The 20,238-nt window shown below is 40.2% G+C and overlaps 1 protein-coding gene and 1 non-coding gene across 6 annotated transcripts in view; both read left to right on the top strand.

The window, feature by feature from the left end:
• The window catches only part of CWF19L1 (CWF19 like cell cycle control factor 1), a 36,004-nt gene that overhangs the window by 15,251 nt on the left and 515 nt on the right, over positions 1-20,238 (top strand). For 4 of the 5 annotated variants that reach the window (XM_049855227.1, XM_049855223.1, XM_049855224.1 and 1 more), the window contains 7 exons: positions 4,830-4,914; positions 6,503-6,643; positions 7,565-7,679; positions 8,243-8,322; positions 16,131-16,340; positions 17,138-17,257; positions 17,903-18,000. In XM_049855227.1, the coding sequence (XP_049711184.1) occupies positions 4,830-4,914; positions 6,503-6,643; positions 7,565-7,679; positions 8,243-8,322; positions 16,131-16,340; positions 17,138-17,257; positions 17,903-18,000 (849 nt within the window). The remainder of the gene's footprint in view (positions 1-4,829; positions 4,915-6,502; positions 6,644-7,564; positions 7,680-8,242; positions 8,323-16,130; positions 16,341-17,137; positions 17,258-17,902; positions 18,001-20,238) is intronic. The other variant, XM_049855226.1, reaches the window with a different exon arrangement.
• Positions 16,800-16,948, top strand: LOC126060076 (small nucleolar RNA SNORA12). Its single transcript, XR_007513539.1, has one exon. It is a non-coding gene; the product is annotated as a small nucleolar RNA SNORA12 (small nucleolar RNA).

Raw genomic sequence — 20,238 nt, 5'->3', positions numbered from 1 at the left:
AAGCATCCTAAATGTCCATCATCTGATGAATGGAATATTATTTGGCATGAAAAAGGAATGAAATACTGGTATGTGCTACAACATGGATGAACCCTGAAAACATGTCAAGTGAAAGAAGCCAGCCACAAAGGACCACACAGTGTTATATGAAATGTCCAGAATGGGTCAATCTATAGAGATGGAAAGCTGTTTAGTACTTGCCTAGGCCTGGGAGAAGGTTGCAGGGTTCGAGAAAAATGTGCATGACTGCTGTTGTGTAAGAAGTTTCTTCTTGGGATAATGAAAATATCCTGAAATTAGATTGTGTTGATGGTTGGAAAACTCTGTGAACAGACTAAAAACCATTGAATTGCCATTTTAAATGGGTGAATTTTATGGTATGTGAGTTATATCTCAATAAAGCTGTTAAAAGCAAGAACAAAAAAAAAACCCTATTTAACTTTTTAACCAGAACCATAGCAAAAACAAATAGCTATTATAAGAAAAATACTCACATAGTTAAATCTCCAGTAGTGTTTGCACGGAGAATTACAGTCAGTTCATGTTTTGCATCCTTACACTATGGGGATTGTGCTTCCTCCTTGGAGATGTGGGCCCTTGGAGACATTGGTTTCTAGTAGAGACCTAACCCAGCTGGTGTTGAATCCACTCTGACTCATGGTTACCCCGTGTGTATCAGAGTAGAGCTGTGCTTGATAGAGTTTTCAGTGGCTGATTTTTTGGAAATAGATTGCCAGGTCTTCTGAGGCATCTCTGAGTAGACTAGGACCTCCAGTCTTTCTGTTAGCAGCCAAGCAAACTGTATGAACCACCCAGGAACTCTGTGTTTCCAGTACAATAAAACCTAAAAGAACAAAATAGGAGGCTTCACACTACCTGATCTCAGAACCTACTATACAGCTACGATAGTCAGAATAGCCTGGTACTGGTAGAATGACAGGCACATAGACCGATGCAACAGAATCTAGAATCCAGATTAAACCCACCCACCTATGGTCAGTTGATCTTTGACAAAGGACCAAAGTCTGCTAAATGGAGAAAAGACAGTCTTTTTTTAAAATAATTTTTATTGAGCTTTAAGTGAGGGACAGTCTTTATAACAAATGGTGCTGGCAAAACTGGATGTCCATCTGTTAAAAAATGAAACAGGACCCGTACCTCACACTATACACAAAAACTAACTCAAAATGAACCAAAAACCTAGAAATAAAACCTAAAACAATAAAGATCATGGGAGAAAAAATAGGGACAACACTAGGGGCTGTAATACATGCCATAAATAGAATACAAACCATAACTAACAGTGCTCAAACACCAGAAGATAAACTAGATAACTGGGAGCTCCTAAAAATTAAACACTTATGCTCATGAAAAGACTTCACCAAAAGAATAAAAAGAGAACCTATAGACTGGGAAAGAAAATTTTGGCTATGACATACCAGACAAGGGTCTAATCTTTAAAATCTATTGAATACTTCAACACCTCAACAACAAAAAAACAACTCAATTAAAAAATGGGCAAAGGATATGAACAGACCCTTCACCAAAGAAGACCTTCAGGTGGCTAACAGACACATGAGGAAATGCTTGTGATCATTAGCCATTAGAGAAATGCAAACCAAAACTACAATGAGATACTATCTCACCACAACATTACTGGCACTAATCAAAAAAAAACCAAAAAGACAACAGAAAATAACAAATGCTGGAGAGGTTGTGGGGAGATTGGAACTTTTATGCACTGGTGGTGGGAATGTAAAATGGTTCGTTCAACCACTATGGAAAACGATACGGATATAGTTGTTGTTGTTGTTAGGTGCCATCGAGTTGCCATCATGGCTACCCTATGCACAACAGAATGAAACACTGCCCGGTCCTGCGCCATCCTTACAGCCGTTGTTATGCTTGAGCTCCTTGTTGCAGCCACTGTGTCAATCCACCTTGTTGAGGGTCTTACTCTTTTCCACTGACCCTGTACTCTGCCAAGCATGATGTCCTTCTCCAGGGACTGATCCCTCCTGACAGCATGACGCAGTCTCACAATCCTTGCCTCTAAGGAGCATTATGGTTGTACTTCTTCCAAGACAGGTATGTTCGTTCTTTTGGCAGTCCGTGGCATATTCAATATTCTTCGCCAACACCACAATTCAAAGGCATCAACTCTTCTTTGGTCTTCCTTATTCATTGTCCAGCTTTCACATGCATATGATGCGATTGAAAATGCCATGGCTTGGGTCAGGCGCACCTTAGTCTTCAGGGTGACATTTTTGCTCTTCAACACTTTGAAGAGGTCCTTTGCAGCAGATTTGCCCAATGCAATGTGTCTTTTGATTTCTTGACTGCTGCTTCCATGGCTGTTGATTGTGGATCCAAGTAAAATGAAATCCTTCACAACTTCAGTCTTTTCTCCATTTATCATGATGTTGCTCATTGGTCCAGTTGTGAGGATTTTTGTTTTCTTTATGTTGAGGTGTAATCCATACTGAAGGCTCTGGTCTTTGATCTTCATTAGTAAGTGCTCCAAGTCCTCTTCACTTTCAGCAAGCAAGGTTGTGTCATTGGCGTAACGCAGGTTGTTAATGAGTCTTCCTCCAATACTGATGCCCCGTTCTTCTTCATATAGTCCAGCTTCTTGGATTATTTGCTCAGCATACAGATTGAATAGGTATGGTGAAAGAATACAACCCTGACGCACACCTTTCTTGACTTTAAACCAATCAGTATCCCCTTGTTCTTTAGGAACAGCCGCCTCTTGATCTATGTAAAGGTTCCTCATGAGCACAATTAAGTGTTCTGGAATTCCCGTTCTTTGCAATGTCATCCATAGTTTGTTATGATCCACACAGTCGAATGCCTTTGCATAGTCAATAAAACACAGGTAAACATCCTTCTGGTATTTTCTGCTTTCAGCCAGGATCCATCTGACATCAGCAGTGATATCCCTGGTTCCACGTCGTCTTCTGAAACCGGTCTGAGTTTCTGGCAGTTCCCTGTCGATATACTGCTGCAGCCGTTTTTGAATGATCTTCAGCAAAATTTTGCTTGCGTGTGATATTAATGATAACCCAGATATTAATGATATTGTTCTATAATTTCCACATTCGGTTGGATCCCCTTTCTTGGGAATAGGCATAAATATGGATCTCTTCTAGTCAGTTGGCCAGGAAGCTGTCTTCCATATTTCTTGGCATAGATGAGTGAGCACCTCCAGCGCTGCATCTGTTCGTTGAAACATCTCAGCTGATATTCCATCAATTCCTGGACCCTTGTTTTTCACCAATGCCTTCAGAGTAGCTTGGACTTCTTCCTTCAGTACCATCAGTTCCTGATCATATGCCACCTCTTGAAATGGTTGAACATTGACTAATTCTTTTTGATATAATGACTCTGTGTATCCCTTCCATCTTCTTTTGATGTTTCCTGCATTGTTTAATGTTTCCCCCATGGAATCCTTCAGTATTCCAACTCGAGGCTTGAATTATTTGTTCAGTTCTTTCAGCTTGAGAAACGCTGAGTGTATTCTTCCCTTTTGGTTTTCCATCTCCAGCTCTTTGCACGTATCATTATAATACTTTACTTTGTCTTCTTGAGACACCCTTGAGGGACTGAATTACTGGGGCTGAGGGCTGGAGACCATGGTCTACACGGACATCTAGGTTAATTGGCATAACATAGTTCATAAAGAAAATGTTCTACGTCCTACTTTGATGAACAGCATCTAGGGTCCTAAAAGCTTGCAAGCAGCCACCTAAGATACATCTATTGGTCCCAACATACTTGGAGCAAAGAAGAAAACCAAAGGCACAAGGAAAATAGTAGTCCAAAGAATAAACAGACCACAAGAACCATAGGCTCCATCAGCCTGAGCCCAGAAGAACTAGATGATGCCCGGCTGCCACCATCAACTGCTCTGACAGGGATCACAATAGAGGGTCCAGGGCAGAACAGAAGAAAAATGTAAAACAAAATTCAAATTCACAAAAAAAGCAGACTTACTAGTTAGACGGTGGCTGGAGGCAATGCCTGGAACTATGGCCCCTGGATACCCTGCTAACTTACAACTGAAGCCACTCCTGAAGTCCACCTTTTAGCCAGAGATTAGACAGGCCTATAAAACAAACAATAACATGTGAGGCACATACTTCTTAGTTCAGTCAAGTATACGAGACCAAATGGGCAACACCTGCCCAAAAGCAAAGATGAGAAGGCGGGAAGGGACAGCAAATTGGATTAATGGACACTGAGAACTCAGGATAGAAAGGGAAAGGGGGAGAATGCTGACACATTGAGGGGATTGCAACTAATGTCATAAGACAATTTGTGTATAAAATATTTTACTAAAAAACTAATCTGCATTGCAAACTTTCACCTAAAACAATTAAAAAAAAACCTGTAAATGCCGGAACCTGTGTTAGGTGGAAACTTGTCAGAGAAAACTAAAAAACCTATTGCTGTTGAGTCAATGCTGACTCACAGTAACCCTAGACAGAGGGAGAACTCAAATATTTCCTGCTAATAGCAGTAGAAAAGTGGTAAGACTGCACTCTGTCAAAGGCAGAAAACTTGTGAGACCCGGAAAAACAAGGCAGTCGTGTCGAGTTCCTGCTTTCACAGATTTCACTGTACATGTTCTCATTTTTTCCTAACAGCAGCCCTGTGAGGTAGAGGTTATTATCCTACTATAAGAATAAGTTATTTATCTGAGATTACTTGCAGTGATGGACTCTGATCCTGTGCTCTTTTCATGGCCCCATGGAGTCTACTCGATTTCATAAATGCAAATCAAATGTGAAGTTTGTTGGTAACCTATTCTCTATCAAATGTTTTAGAAACCACATTGTTCTACAGGAAAATGCACAGCATGCCACTCGATTTATAGCTCTGGCAAATGTTGGAAACCCGGACAAGAAAAAGGTAAAGGTTTACTTATTTGCTGGTAGGTTAATACTCCTTGTGTTCCTGATAAATGCTCCTCTTCCCAGTTCAGCATTCAGTTCTTCCTTTCTCCCCAACTGCAAGGTCCATAGTGACTCTTGAGAAGATATGGTAACAAAAGGTCAGGTTTCCTAGAGTCCTTTCTGGGAGATTTTAGAAAAAGGTTTAGGAACAGGCCTCATGGAACAAAGGCAAAATTTGAAATGAACAGTGTTCGTTTTCCCCTGTATCCCTGTGGCTGTCTATATGGGTAATCATGAATTTGCCCTCAGATGTTACTCTTGCTTTGCTTCTTTTAGCAACTTCATTTAGCAGGAATAATAAAACCCTTCCAAGGGTTTATGTAAGCCCTCCTTGGCTCTGGGAAATCTTAGTGATAACTGGAGTCTGTCTTTTTATTGCAAAGCAGTGCAGGTGAGTGAAAGATAATACCAGAAAGGTAGGTTATTTTTCTCACGTCCCTGAGAGCATTTCTGATGCCTTAGGGCCAAAAGCAGGGTACTGTGGGTTGAGATAGCTAACATCAAAGTGATCACTCAAACGGGAAAATAGTAAATAATCTGAATATTATTCTGCTGTAACATGTCATAGACCCTGTGCATGAAAAGATAACCAAATACATATTTATTTCTATAACATTTTAAGCTTTTAAACCCACCTTATTCTTAGTAAGCTTTAGATTTATACTTTTGTACAGCCCTTTCAAGACTAAACATCATTCACAGTGTTTTCAGCCTACTGCTTTACCATCAGGGACATGCTAGCCTCAGCTGTAAACAACTCATACTTCGAAGGGAGTGCACATTTTTAAAAAATTTAGTCAGCATTACTAAATTCACCTCCAAATTTTGTTCCAGTTTACACCCCACCAGCAGTGTATGGGGATTCTCACTGGGTAGTGTCAAATTTTTGTTAAGGTTTTACCAGTCTAATAGATGAAAAAATGGTGCGTCATTGTTACTTTGATTGCATTTCCCTGCCGAGTACTGAGGTTGAGCATCTATGCATATCTCATCTAAGCTTTTCCAGTTGTGTTTCACTAGCCTAAGTTCTAGATATTTATATGAATATTTACTTTTTTGCTACTGGTCCCTAAGAAAACTTACCAGCATGTATAGTAAAATTTGTATAGTATCAGAGAGGGAAGCCCTAAGTTGTCCAGTTTTGTAGTTTCCATTAGGAAAGAGGAATGGCAGAGCTCTGATTGTCTTGACAAAAAGTACCCAAAGATAAAGGACTCAGAGACAGAAGCAACTTGCCCTGGGGCTTCTAATACTGGTTGTCATGATGCCCTCCTCTGAGTGAGGACCCCTGACTTGTGTGAGGGCTGGGGATTTGATCTGTTGCTCGTTCCGTTGTCAGCCCTTGTCAGCCCCTGTAGAGGTCACTGAATTGGCATTTGACTTACTGTGTGTTTTCTGAACCACAGATGAGCAGCTTGCTGCTTTAAATTTACTCAGCTTCTAAAGCTTTCTATGGAATCTTCCCCCCTGCCCCCCCAAAAATAGGATGATTATATTTAGATTAACAGCATTTCCCTTAAGATTATTCTTTTTTTCCTCCAAAGTATCTTTACGCATTCAGTATTATTCCCATGAAACTGATGGATGCAGCAGAACTGGTAAAGCAGCCTCCAGATGTCACGGAAAACCCGTATAGAAGATCTGGGAAGGACGCAGCCATGGGAAAGCAAACTCCTGCCCCTGAGGTCTGCTCTGGTGGAGAGCTGGTGTTTTCCGGGCAGAACTGCCCGTTTGTTACACGTGTACTTTTCCTGATGGAGACTTCCTTTCCTTATGGTTTAGTACATTAGACAAGTTTAATACTTACAGTATAAAACTTTCTTTTTCCCCCGGGGAAATCATGGTGGTGTTAAGAAAGCTTCAGTAGATTTCGAGTAAGCTCAGAGTTTTTTTTAATTGTAGTTTAGGGTTAACAGTTTCTTATGTTAAATCTTTCCTTGTCTAAACTTGATTCATACGTTGGGATTAAGAATTTCATATGTTAAGTCTTTCTTTGTGTAAACTTGATTAGCTGTTCTTAGCTGTTCAGACAAGATCTGAATACTTGGCAGTGTAATTTGTGATTTTATGATGAATGCTAATAGTTAAATAAGATGCATTCTGAAGAAATATTCTTAATAGAAGACTTTCCTGAAATTAATTATTCCTCTACTAAAGCAAGGGATGTCAGGTTTCCTTGCTAGCATGTATGCTCTGCTTTCTGGCATTTTTCTTACTTCATGAGCAGCCTTGTCATCTTTTTTTATTAAAGCTAAATTAGACTTCTTTGACCTGTGAATTTGTAGGACTCACTGTGGTCCTGTTGAGGGAGAAAGGAACGGGAATTTGGGTGGATTCGTGTTGTCTTATTTTTGGCAAGAATTACTCTATAACTTGTATTTTAACTGTACTTTTCCAAAGAGAGAAATTTGGCAGTATCTTGGAAAAGTATGGTTGACAGTCCAGGCATCAGAATTGGAAAGATATTTTTCTTCCTTAAAATAGGCAGAAAGGACTGGGAGGAAAGATAGTCATGATGTGGCAGGAATGTTCCCTTGTATATGAATGACTGCTTGTCTAAAGGTTAGTTGAATAATATTTATTCTTCTACCTTTTGGCCATTCCAGGAAGAATCAGCTTGTCAATTCTTCTTTGACTTAAATGAAAAGCAGGGAAGGAAGCGTTCATCCACAGGCAGAGAGAGCAAGTCCTCTCCTCACCCAAAGCAGCCTCGCAAACCTCGTGAGTACCTTGTTTCCAGAGATCTCTTATGTGAGCAATAACTGTTATTTTGGGTCTTGTTTGGGATGTGGCATTGCTGAGGGAGCCTGTTCTGGCAGAAGAAAATTGTACAATGAGTTATTAGAGCATTTCTCCCTACCTTCTTCTTTCAAAGATGAAGAAAATGACTGTGGGAGGGTAAATTTATTACTCAGGGTCATGTAGCTAGTTAATGGCATAGCTGGGACTAGAATTGGAGCTCTTGACAGCCAGTTCAGTATTCTTTTACTGCAGCATACTTCCAGTTTCATGCTATTTTAGTCAATAGGTAGTTATCCACTTGGGAAAGGCCTACCTGTGGATTGGTTATAAATTCAGAACTTTTCTAATAGATACTTAGTTTCATTGATAATGGTGGTATTGATGGAGGTGTCATACTGAGGAACACAACAGGCCCAGCAATTGTGGCAGCACAGTATACCAGTCTTTGCAAGCTGTAAAGACCAGACAAGGTTGAGTTCTCTAGGGTAGTTTTGTGCTATAGTGTGTGGACCTTAGTAACATTTGTCTTCCTTCACATACAGCTCAGCCTCCAGGACCCTGCTGGTTTTGTCTAGCCAGCCCTGAAGTAGAAAAGCATTTGGTGGTCAATGTTGGCACACATGTGAGTTACTTTCATGGACCTTTTACATAGAAGGAGACAGCTGTGGGGTGTTTTTTTTTTTTTTTTTTCTCTAGTTTTATTTATTTTGTTGAAGGATAATGTTGTTGTTGTTAGGTGCCTTTGAGTTGGTTCTGACTCATAGCAACCCTGTGTAAAACAGAAGAAAACGCTGCCTGGTCCTGCACCATCTTCACAGTTGTTGCTATATTTGAGCCCATTGTTGCAGCCACTGTATTGATCCATCTCATTGAGGGTCTCCTTCTTTTTCGCAGACCTTCTACTTTACCAAGCATGAAGCCCTTCTCCAGGAACTGGTCTCTCATAACATGTCCAAAATTAATACGTAAGACAAAGTCTTGCCATCCTCCCTTCCAAAGAATTTTCTAGCTGTACTTCTTCCAAGACAGATTTGTTTGTTCTTTTGGCAGTCTATGGTATATTCATTATTCTTCACCAACATGTTAATTCAAAGGCATCAGTTCTTCTTTGGTCTTCTAATTCATTGTCCAGTTTTCGCGTGCATATGAGGTGATTGAAAATACCATAGTTCAGGCCAGGTGCACCTTAGTCCTCAAAGTGACATCTTTGCTTTGTAACACTTTATAGAGTTCTTTTGCAGCCGATCTACCCAATGCAGTGCATCTTTTGATTTCTTGACTGCTGCTTCCATGGGCATAGATTATGGATCCAAGTAAAATGAAATCCTTGACAATGTCAGTCTTTTCTCTGTTTATCATGGTGTTGCTTATTGGATCAATTGTGAGGATTTTTGTTTTCTTTATGATGCGATGTAATCCATACTGAAGGCAGTAGCCTTTGATCATCATCAGGTAAGCGCTTCAAGTCCTATTTGATTTCAGCAAGTAAGGTTGTGTCTTCTGTATATTGCAGGTTGTTAATGAGTCTCCCTCCAATCCTGATGTTGTGTTCTTCTTCATATAGTCCAGCTTCTCTGATTATTTGCCCAGCATCCAGAGGCATAATGTACTTATAATAAAAGTTACCTATTTTAAGTATACAGTTCAATGGTTTTTAGTAAATATACCAAATTTTGTAACCATCGCCATAATAGTTTTAGAGTATTTCCATCACTCCAATAAAATCCTTCATGCCCATTTACATTTAATCCCTATCCCCAGTTCCCAGCAACCACTAATATACTTTCTGTCTCCATAGTTTGCCTTTTCTGGATATTAGATAAATAAAACCCATTGCTGTCGAATCGATTTTGACGCATGGCGACCCTGTAGGACAGGATAGAACTGCCTCATAGGGTTTTTAGGGAGTGCCTGGTAGATTTGAACTGCCATCCTTTTGGTTAGCAGCCGTAGCTCTTAACCACTATGCCACCAGGGTTTCCTTATATATAAATAAAATCATACAATATGTGGTCTTTTGTGTCTGGCTTCTTTAACTTAGCATAATATTGTTGAGATTCATCCATGTTGTAGCATGTATCATTATTCCTTTTTATTGCCGAATAGTATTCCATTGTGTGGATACACCATATTTTGTTTATCTCTTCACCAGTTGATGAACATTTAGGTTGTCTCTATTTTTTTGGCCATTACAAATAATGCTGCTATGAACTTCTACATCCAAATTTTTTGTGGACGTGTTTTTATTTCTCTTGTGCGTGTACCTAGATTGCTGGGTTGTATGGTAGATTTATGTTTAATTTCTTAAAAATATGCCAAACTCTTTTCCCAAGGGGCTTCACCAGTAGTGTAGGAGGGCTCTAGTTTTTCTACATCATCGATAACACTTGTTACTGTCTATCTTTTTGATTATAGCTATTCTCCTGTGGTTTTGTAGAGCTGGTCTCACAAGATCTCTTCCTCCTCTCCTCCCTCTTTTACAAATAAGTATGGATCTCGTAGGATGATGCTTTTATATACTTCTTTGATTGATCGATTGTACATTAGATGAAGGTTTACAGAGCAGATTAGTTTCTCATTAAACAATTAATACACATACTGTTTTGTGACATTGGTTGCCAACCCCATGACATGTCAACACTCTCCCCTTCTCAACCTTGGGTTTCCTGTTACCAGCTTTCCTGTCCCATCCTGCCTTCTTGTCTTAGCCCCTGTACTGGTATGCCCATTTAGTATCATATTATGGGCCTGTCTAATCTTTGGCTGAAGGGCTTTTATATACTTGAACTTTCTGCATTTTTAGTTCATACTGCTTGGGAGTGATGAATTGCTTTTGTGAATTACTCACTGTTTAAAAGAAGAATTTTCTTTGTCCTAAAAGGGAAGTCCTCTTTTGCTTAAATATCCAGTTTGGGTTTAAAACGGTGATATCCTTTTTTAGCTCCAGATTCAGAAACTTGAGCTTATCGATTTTTATTTAGAATTATCTACTTGGGGACTGGTTCATACTAACCAATCATATGAGAGATTAAAGTAGTAAATTTTCAGTTTTGCCTAGTAGTAGAGGATGTAGCTTTCTAGTGTCAGGAATATCCATATCTGATTTTTCGTGTGGGTACCAAGATAATAACTATAATGTTGCTTGGTAGGCACTGAATCAGATTAAAGGAACCGGATGACTTTGAGGAGAATTTTATTCAGTCTGTGGAAAACCCTGATGCACTGTGTGTGTCTCATAGTAAAGCCAGCCTATTGCAGACTTCTTAAGATACGTTTCCTTGGGTAGGGCTCAATTAAACATTAAATAATACTATTCTTTAATGCTCACATGTCTGGGCTGTATATAAACCATCATCCTCATTTATTCACTTAGAATGAAGAAAGCTTAATTTTCAGGCTTAAAGTTGTGCCCTAATCACCTGTGTCTAGAACTGGATGTTTTTCAAGGCTTGTGAGGGAGGTACTTACACACCATTTCTTAGCAGACGGATCCTTTCATCCACTTTTCATTGATTTTTTTCCTAATTTTGGTTTCCAAGGATGATCTTTTTCTCAATTTATTCTAACAGTCTGAGGGCCCTTTATTGTGACCTCCTATAGACTGACTGGAAACCCTGGTGGCGTAGTGGTTAAGAGCTGCAGCTGCTAACCAAAGGGTTGGCAGTTTGAATCCTCCAGGCGCTCCTTGGAAACTCTAAGGGGCAGTTCTACTCTGTCCATAGGGTCGCTATGAATCGAAATTGACTTGACAGCAATGGATTTGGTTTGGTTTTCCGGTATAGACTGACTAGAGTTTCAATTTCGTCTAACACTTTAAGTCATATGCCTCTCCTTCCTTTGTTGTTTCATACTGAAGGGTCAGTCTTTTACATTTTTTTATTTTTTATGTTTCTGCTTACTGAAACGCTTCTATCTCTAGGGGAGCACTAATGGGGTCAAGGCCCATGACACAATTGGGCCATGGAGCCTTTGTATGAACTCTTCAGTGGGAAGAAGAGCAAATGTGAAAGTTCTTGCTTTTATGGAAATTTCCTTTCTAGATCATCTCTCCTAGACCCATTTTTCTTCTTTGAGTTAGTTTGTGCCGTTCTTTTCTCCCACACAACTTGTATAGTACCGCAGACTTTGGCCCACCTTCCTGTTGGGAAGCCCCAGCAGGTCCAGATTCCATGTAAGGGAGAAGAGATTTAGAGTGAGTGACTTAGCTTAGTTGTACTCTAGGCATCAGGGAAGAATGACCTTTGGTTTCCATTCTCTTTTCTCTAACCCAGGGTATTTAGCTTAGGGTTTGGGTATAAGGGAAGATCGAGAAAACCACCCTGTTTGCTTCTCATCTAGGCCTGAAGCTAGAGGGACAAAAGGCACCTCAGGTTTTATTTGCGGCCCAGCCCAGCACCGTTAAGTAGGAGGCCACCCGAGGATTTTAGTTCAGAGCCTGCCTAGTAATCAGTTCTACATTTACCTGAACTATCCTTTGTTGAGAAACCTCTCGGGAACCTGTGGTGCCTTTCAGTGTCTAGCAAAAGATTTAGGATTCCCTCTCTGCACCCATTCCTCTTGATCTCATTTTATTACTTTTTTCCTGGCTCTCCCTGTCTTTGCCATGTCATCCTCAAGGGATGTATATGGAGTGATGCTGATGGCCCATGGCCACAAATGGACAAAATGGGAGGAAGGCTGGCTGCTAAGGGTCCAAAATAACTGTTGCAAAATCCATGTATTTTGCTTATGAGAGAAACATTCATTTAGGTTCTAGTTATATATTGTTAGAGCTAATGAATCGGAATCGACCCATCGGCAATGTAGAGCAGAGATAATCCAAGCATAAAACAGAAGGTGACTGTTTGAAAGAGAGGGAGAAGATTGGGCAAGTGTGAAACTATTCACAAGAACTGGAAGTACTGTAAACAAAACAAAACAAAAAAACAAAACAAACCCGTTGCTATCCAGTAGATTCTGACTCATAGCGATCCTAGAGGGCAAAGTAAAACTGCCCCATAGGGTTTCCAAGAGGCAGCTGGTGGATTTGAGCTGCCAACCTTTTGGTTAGTAGCCATTGCTCTTAATCACTGTGCCACCAGGGCTCCTGAAGTACTATAATGGGGGCCTATTTAGTCTCGACTAGAAGATTTCAGTAGCCTTAGAGTGCACATCATGGTGTCCTCCCTTCAGAGAGTGTCTGAGTGGCAGAGCAGTACTGCATATTCTGGTTTTGACAGAAGTATTTTTATTTGTTATTAAAGGCTGACATCCATCATTGGGAACCTTCGTTCTCTACCTCTTTGCGTGTATCTGGGTTTGAGGTTTCTCCTTCATCCTTCTACCCCATTAGGTTATATGTTTGCTTTCCTTTTGTAGAGATCAGTCAGCAGCTTAAAGCTATAGGGTGCGAATCAGGTCATCTTAGCCTTTCTTGTGAGCTCAGGGGGTATATTTGGCAAGAGGGGTAGAGATTGGTGCTGTTAATAGGGAGGCAGAATGTGATCATTTTTAAATCAGAAGTGATATCTTTCTGTGACTGAGGGTGATAATAACTGAAAAATTGTTTTCAAGTTAAGAGCCTGGGAGCAAAAACGAGCTGTTTGTTGTTCCAGCCTCTTTCAGCCCTGGTGTGTTTGAAGCTAAAAGTCTGTTTATATTCCTCTCCCAATTCATTTGATACTAAATCCCAATTTGATTCCAATTTGTTGCATCTAACCTTACTCTTATAACCATTCACCTACAAGGAAGACCACTTAATACGACTATTATTGAAATTTACACACCAACCACTTAGGCCAAAGATGAAGAAATTGAAGATTTTTACCAACTTCTGCAGTCTGAAATTGATCAAACATGAAGTCAGGATGCACTGATAATTACTGGTGATTGGAATGCTAAAGTTGGAAACAAAGAATGATCAGTAGTTGGAAAATATGGCCTTGGTGATAGAAATGATTCCAGAGATTGCATGATAGAATTTTGCAAGACCAACAACTTCTTCATTGCAAATATCTCTTTTCAGCAACATAAACAGCGACTATACACGTGGACCTTATCAGATGGAATATACTGGAATCAAATAGACTACATCTGTGGAAAAGACGATGGAAAAGCTCAATATCATCAGTCGGGACAGCTTCCTACTACAGATCAGAGCATCAATTACTCATATGCAAGTTCAAGTTGAAATTGAAGAAAATTAGAGCAAGTCCACGAGAGCCAAAGTATGACCTTGAGTATATCCCACCTGAATTTAGAGACCATCTTAAGAATAGATTTGACACGTTGAACACTAATGACCAAAGACCAGACAAATTGTGACATCAAGGACATCATACATGAAGAAAGCAAGAGGTCATTAAAAAGGCAGGAGAGAAAAAAAAGATGTAAATCGATGTCAGCACAGACTCTGAAACTTGCTTTTGAATGTCAAGTAGCTAAAGCAAAAGGAAAAAATGATGAAGTAAAAGAATTGAGCAGAAGATTTCAAGGGGCGGCTCAAGAAGACAAAGTATTACCATGACATGTGCAGAGACCTGGAGATAGAAAACCAAAAGGGAAGAACATGCTCAGCATTTCTCAAGCTGAAAGAACTGAAGAAAAAATTCAAGCCTTGAGTTACAATAGTGAAGGATCCTATGGGGAAAATATTAAATGACACAGAAAGCATCAAAAGAAGATGGAGGGAATACGATAACAAAAAGAATTGATCAATGTTCAACCATTTCAGGAAGTAACATATGATCAGGAACCGATGGTACTGAGGGAAGAATTCTAAGCTGCACTGAAGGCATTGGCGAAATACAAGGCTCCAGGAATTGATGGAATACCAATTGAGATGTTTCAGCAAATGGATGCAGTGCTGGAAGTGCTCACTTGTCTATGCCAAGAAATCTGAAAGACAGCTATCTGGTCAGCTGACTGGAAGAGATCCATATTTATGCCTATTCCCAAGAAAGGTGATCCAACTGAAAGTAGAAATTATCGAACAATATATCGTTAATATCACATGTAAACAAAATTTTGCTGGAGATCATTCAGAAGTGGCTACAGCAGTATATCAACAGGGAATTGCCAGAAATTCAGTCCGGATTTAGAAGAGGACATGTGACCAGGGATATCATTGCTGATGTCAGATAGATCTTGGCTGAAAGCAGAGAATACCAGAAAGATGTTTACCTGTGTTTTATTGACTATGCTAAGGCATTCGACTGTGTGGATCATAACAAATTATGAATAACATTGCAGAGAGTGGGAATTCCAGAACATTTAATTGTGCTTATGAGGAATCTGTACATGGATCAAGAGGCAGTCGTTCAAACAGAACAAGGGGATACTGCATGGTTTAAAATCAGGAAAGGTGTGTGTCATGGTTGTAGCCTTTCACCATACTATTCAATCTGTATGCTGAGCAAATAATCTGAGAATCTGGACTATACGAAGAAGAACAAGGCATCAGGATTGGAGGAAGACTCGTTAACAACCTGCGTTATGCAGATAACACAGCCTTGGTTGCTGAAAGTGAAGAGGATTTGAATCACTTACGGATGAAGGTCGAAGACTACAGCCTTCAGTATGGATTGCACCTCAACATAAAATAAAAATCCTCACAACTGGAGCAATAAGCAACATGATGATAAATGGAGAAGAGACTGAAGTTGTCAAGAATTTCATTTTACTTGAATCCACGATCTATGTCCATGGAAGCAGCAGTCAGGACATCAAAAGACGCATTACATTGGGCAGATTGGCTGCTAAAGACCTCTTTAAAGTGTTGAGAAGCAAAGATGTCACTTTGAGCGCTAAGGTGTGCCTGATCCAAGCCATGGTGTTTTCAGTTGCCTCATATGCCTGTGAAAGCTGGATAATGAATAGGGAAGACCGAAGAATTGATGCCTTTGAATCGTGGTGTTGGCGAAGAATATTGAATATACCATGGACTGCCAAGAGAATGAACAAATCCGTCTTCGAAGAAGTACAACCAGGATACTCCTTAGAAGCAAGGATGGTGAGACTATAGCTCACCTGCTTTGGACATGGTATCAGGAAGAATCAGTCCCTGGAGAAGGACATCATGTTGGTGAAGTAGAGGGTCAGTGAAAAGGGGGAAGACCCTCAATGAGATGGATTGACACAGTGGATGCAACAATTGGGTCAAGCATAGCAACCATTGTGAGGATGATGCAGGACCGGGTAGTGTTTCGTTCTGTTCTGCATAGGGTCGCTATGAGTCGGAACCGACTCGACAGCACCTATCAACAACAACCTCACTCTTGGACGGATACCTGAGAACATTGTTGTAACCTCTAAAATCAGATTGTTAAAAGTTGGAGAATTTCTACTGAGCACTTTTTTCCACTCTTCAGGTTTGCTCTCTGCATAGGCTTTTCTTCCTGGAGAATCACACATACAGTATTGATGTCTCGATTCTGTGTGCTTCCCCTTTAGTGCTATCTTGCTCTGGCCAAAGGAGGCTTGTCTGATGATCATGTCCTCATCCTGCCCATTGGACACTACCAGTCAGTGGTGGAGCTTTCAACAGAGGTGGTGGAGGAAGTGGAGAAATATAAGGCTACGCTGAGGCGGTTCTTTAAGAGTCGAGGGAAACGGTGTGTTCTCTTTGAGAGAAATTATAAGAGCCATCACCTCCAGCTACAGGTAGGTGGTCCCTGCCCAGGAACTTGGAGGGGTTCTGTGAGGACTTTGATACTGATAATATTTAAGTGCTATTTATTTTAAATAATATTAGTACTGAATTTTAATTAATATTTAAATATTTAACTTTAATATTTAAAACATTTAATATAAATGTTCATGTTAGTGTTTGAATAACATTCACTTAAAAAGTTGGAGTGTCAGGTGATAACTCCAGAGATTTCACAGGGAAGTGCACGGTCAGTGCAAGTGAACAGCACAGACAGTAAGTGCTTCGTGTAGAAAAGGAGTGGTAGTTGAGGAAGACTGTGAAGACTTGGACCTTGACAGATGGAGTTTGGAAGGGTGTGTGTACTTTGTGTGGTGGCCCAACATGAGCAAAGGCTTAGAGGTAAGTAATAGTCACAGAGCCTCACAGGCTAGCACCTCTTAGACGTTTGCAGACTGTAATGAATAATTTGTCGTTGTGGTGGTTTTCTTTGTGGTACATTTGTTAAGTTTTCAAATGGCCCCTGACTCTGCCACATATATTACACAGGAGCTGGCAAAGGCTTGATGAGAAAGAGATCTCTCTCTGGCTTTTCCCGTATCAGAGATTGGCTTCCACACGTGGCAGGCTAGCTCGTAAGTTTAAGTCCTTACAGGCAGGCTGACACAGGCCTGCCTGGCATGAGGAGAATCTGTGCTGAGGGGTGTTTCTCTGCCCCAGTGATGGATTTGCTACTTCTCAGGGACTGTGCAGGCACATCTTCCCTGGGACCTACACAAAGAAATTCTCCTGTCTTGCCCCCCTCCCCCAGGTTGTTCCGGTGCCACTGAGCTGCTGTGCCACTGATGACATTAAAGATGCCTTTATTTCCCAGGCTCAAGAGCAACAGATAGAGCTATTAGAAATTCCAGAGCACTCCGACATCAAGCAGGTGAGACAGGAGGGGAAGGTGATGTTCCAAAAAGGAAAAAAAAACAAACCCAGTGCTGTCGAGTCGATTCCAACTCATAGCGAACCTATAGGACAGAGTAGAACTGCCCCATAGAGTTTCCAAGGAGCGCCTGGCGGATTCGAACTGCCAACCCTTTGGTTAGCAGCCGTAGCACTTAACCACTATGCCACCAGGGTTTCCGTGATGTTCAGGGAGAAGTAAATATTCGGTTTTTGACATGTCGATCTGAGAAACTATCAAGGCATTCCAGAAATGTTAGGTAGGCAGGTGACAATTTGGAACTAGAGCACAGAGTTTTGATTAGACTGGAGATTCAGGTGGCATTACAGCTAAGTCCTAGAGTTTTCTGGTATGAGCAAGAAATTAGAAATTTCATAAGAGGGAAACTTAGGAGGATAAATGTCACTCCTAGGATCTTGGTAATATCTGCCAGTTTGGCTTTTTAAAATCTGGATCCAGTAAGTGTTTTAGAATCTATAGTTACTTGCATGTTTTTATTTTTTTTTATTTCTTCTGTGCTTCTAGGCTGAATTCTTTGCCAAATTAAAGCTCACAAGAGATGTGCATGGATTTTAGATTTTTAAAGCATTATTGTATGTTTTCATACAACTCTGTTTACTTTAGATTGCACAGCCAGGAGCAGCATATTTTTATGTTGAACTTGACACAGGAGAGAAGCTTTTCCACAGAATTAAAAAGAATTTTCCTTTGCAGTTTGGAAGGTTTGTATGTTTTTCTTCTGCTAAATGTATTTTTACTAGACCTACTATGAACAAAGTATTAGGTTCCACGGACAATTGATACAAAGCAATAAAGAAAGTCCTTGCCCCAAGGACTGTACAGTCATAGGGCAAGTCAGTTATTTACATATATGACAGTAATATAATGTATAATGTGAAAAGTATCATGACAAAATTTTGGGGAATAATATACTTCAGACATTCAGAGAAGGAAGAGTTCATTTCTATTTGGTGGAAGGCTTCATGAGAAGGTTGAAACTGGACCTGAGAGGTAGATTTAGAGGGCAAAGATTAGGGTGAGGGATTCCAGCTAGAGGTAGTAAAGTGCTACCATTAATTGAACTTACGCTTTATGCGAAGAACTTTACATGCACTGAATTACTTCACAACTATTTTAGGTAGGTACTTCCATCCCAATTTACTGACATGGAGAGTGAGGCTCTAGAGCAGAGCTCAACAGAACTTTCCACAATGATGGAAATGCTCTATATCTGCACTGCCTGCACTAGCCACATGTGGCTGTTGATCACTTGAAATGTATCTAATATAGTTAAGGAACTGAATTTTTAATTTTAATTAACTTAAATAGCCACACCTGGGTAGTGGCTCTAGAGGGGTTTAATAACTTATCCATGGTCTCACAGTTGTAGTTCAAACCCAGGCTTGTTGGAGCCCAAAACATGAGCCCTTAACCTCATTGTTCTGTACCTCTTAAAGGCCTGGATGAGACTTCATTTCTGGTCCTAATATCAGGCAGTACATGACTGTAAAACCATACAGGGTGGTATAAGTTAAGCAAAGATGGAAGACAGGGAGGAGCTGGCAAGAAGAGACAAGTACGGAAGGGAGTAGAACATGGATAGAAGAGATTGTCTGATGCTGGTGTCTGTAGTTTGTTGTAGTTTTTTCCCCCAAGTTAGAACTGGGCTTTGAGTGTCCTGAACACTTACTGGACTACTTTGGAAAGCCTCCAAGAAATTGTCACCATTGAATAAGTCCAGTAAATGTAGGTGTTTGCATTTTTTAAAAGATAATCGGTAAATAAGAGTAAGTGTGTTACAAGCATTGTTAATGTTATGACATTATCTTTTTGTTGTTGCCGCAGCAACAGATACAGATGTGGACACTGATGACATAGGCATGTGATCAAAAATATAGAGCCCACAAAAGGGAGATTCTGTGCATGGTTTTGTGTTCATGATAGTCAGTTGTATTTTCAGCATTGTTTTCTAAAATACTATTTACAGTTATTACAGCAATTTGTAGTTAACAAAATACTTGAAAAGGCTTTTTTTTTTCCAGCTATACAAGAAAGGTAGTGCCATCTTCATTTTATAGATGAAGTAGGCTCAAAGGTTTGCCTAGAGAGCTAGGACTTGAGTTCAGGTCCTTTGACTTTTAGAGGATTTGTGTGATTTGAATTCAACCCTTCTATTTATCATAGCTTCAAAGTGGAATATGGACCATATGATATGCAAACAGTTATTTCTAATATATCAAAAATAAGTAAAAATAAAGATAAAAAAGCAATGGCAATTAGAAGAAAGTTTGTACGTAGTGACATTTTATATGTGTGTCTGTGTGTGGTTATTTTTTAGTCCTGAGGGCCAAGATAAGTTGTTTTGTTGAGAGTGAATTTATGCTGCTGTGCCTGTCTAGACCTGAATCCTTAGAAGGAGAGGCAGAGGAATTTCAAGTCAGAGTGGGTATGACACTTGAGTGTCTGACTGCACCAGGCCCTTGGCAAACTCCTGATCTAGTTGGGATGTCAAAACTAGAGTTTAAGGCAGGATGTAAGTACAACTATTGTGGTGCTCTGTGTTAGCTCCCCATTTCGCAAAGCCTTGTAAGGTAGGTGGTAGTAGGTGTTCTCATTTCGTGGATGAGGAAATCAAGACTCACAGCTGAAAGTCATTTGTTCAAGTCATAGACAGCATGTGGCTAAGCTAGGAATGGAATTTATCTGCGGTCTGACTCCAGGGCCTGCCTTCTTTCTACTGTGCCATATTGCTTCTCTAAGTACCAATTCCATAGTTCCAAGTTTGTTCAAGAAAAGAAGTTAATGGGGTACAAGCTATTAGGAAAGAGGTAGGACCTGAGCTGGTCACTTAAAATGGGTATGATTTTAGTAGACAGATGGCAGCAGTGGCGCTCAGAGCAGGAGAATGGTATGAGCAAAGTCAGAGAAATTTGCATACCTTCTTTGGGTGATGCTGAGGA

Source organism: Elephas maximus, chromosome 16 (assembly GCF_024166365.1).
Source record: "Elephas maximus indicus isolate mEleMax1 chromosome 16, mEleMax1 primary haplotype, whole genome shotgun sequence".
Taxonomy (NCBI): Eukaryota; Metazoa; Chordata; class Mammalia; order Proboscidea; family Elephantidae; genus Elephas; species Elephas maximus.
The sequence above is the reverse complement of the archived record's forward strand: the minus strand, read 5'-3'. Positions and strand labels throughout refer to the sequence as shown.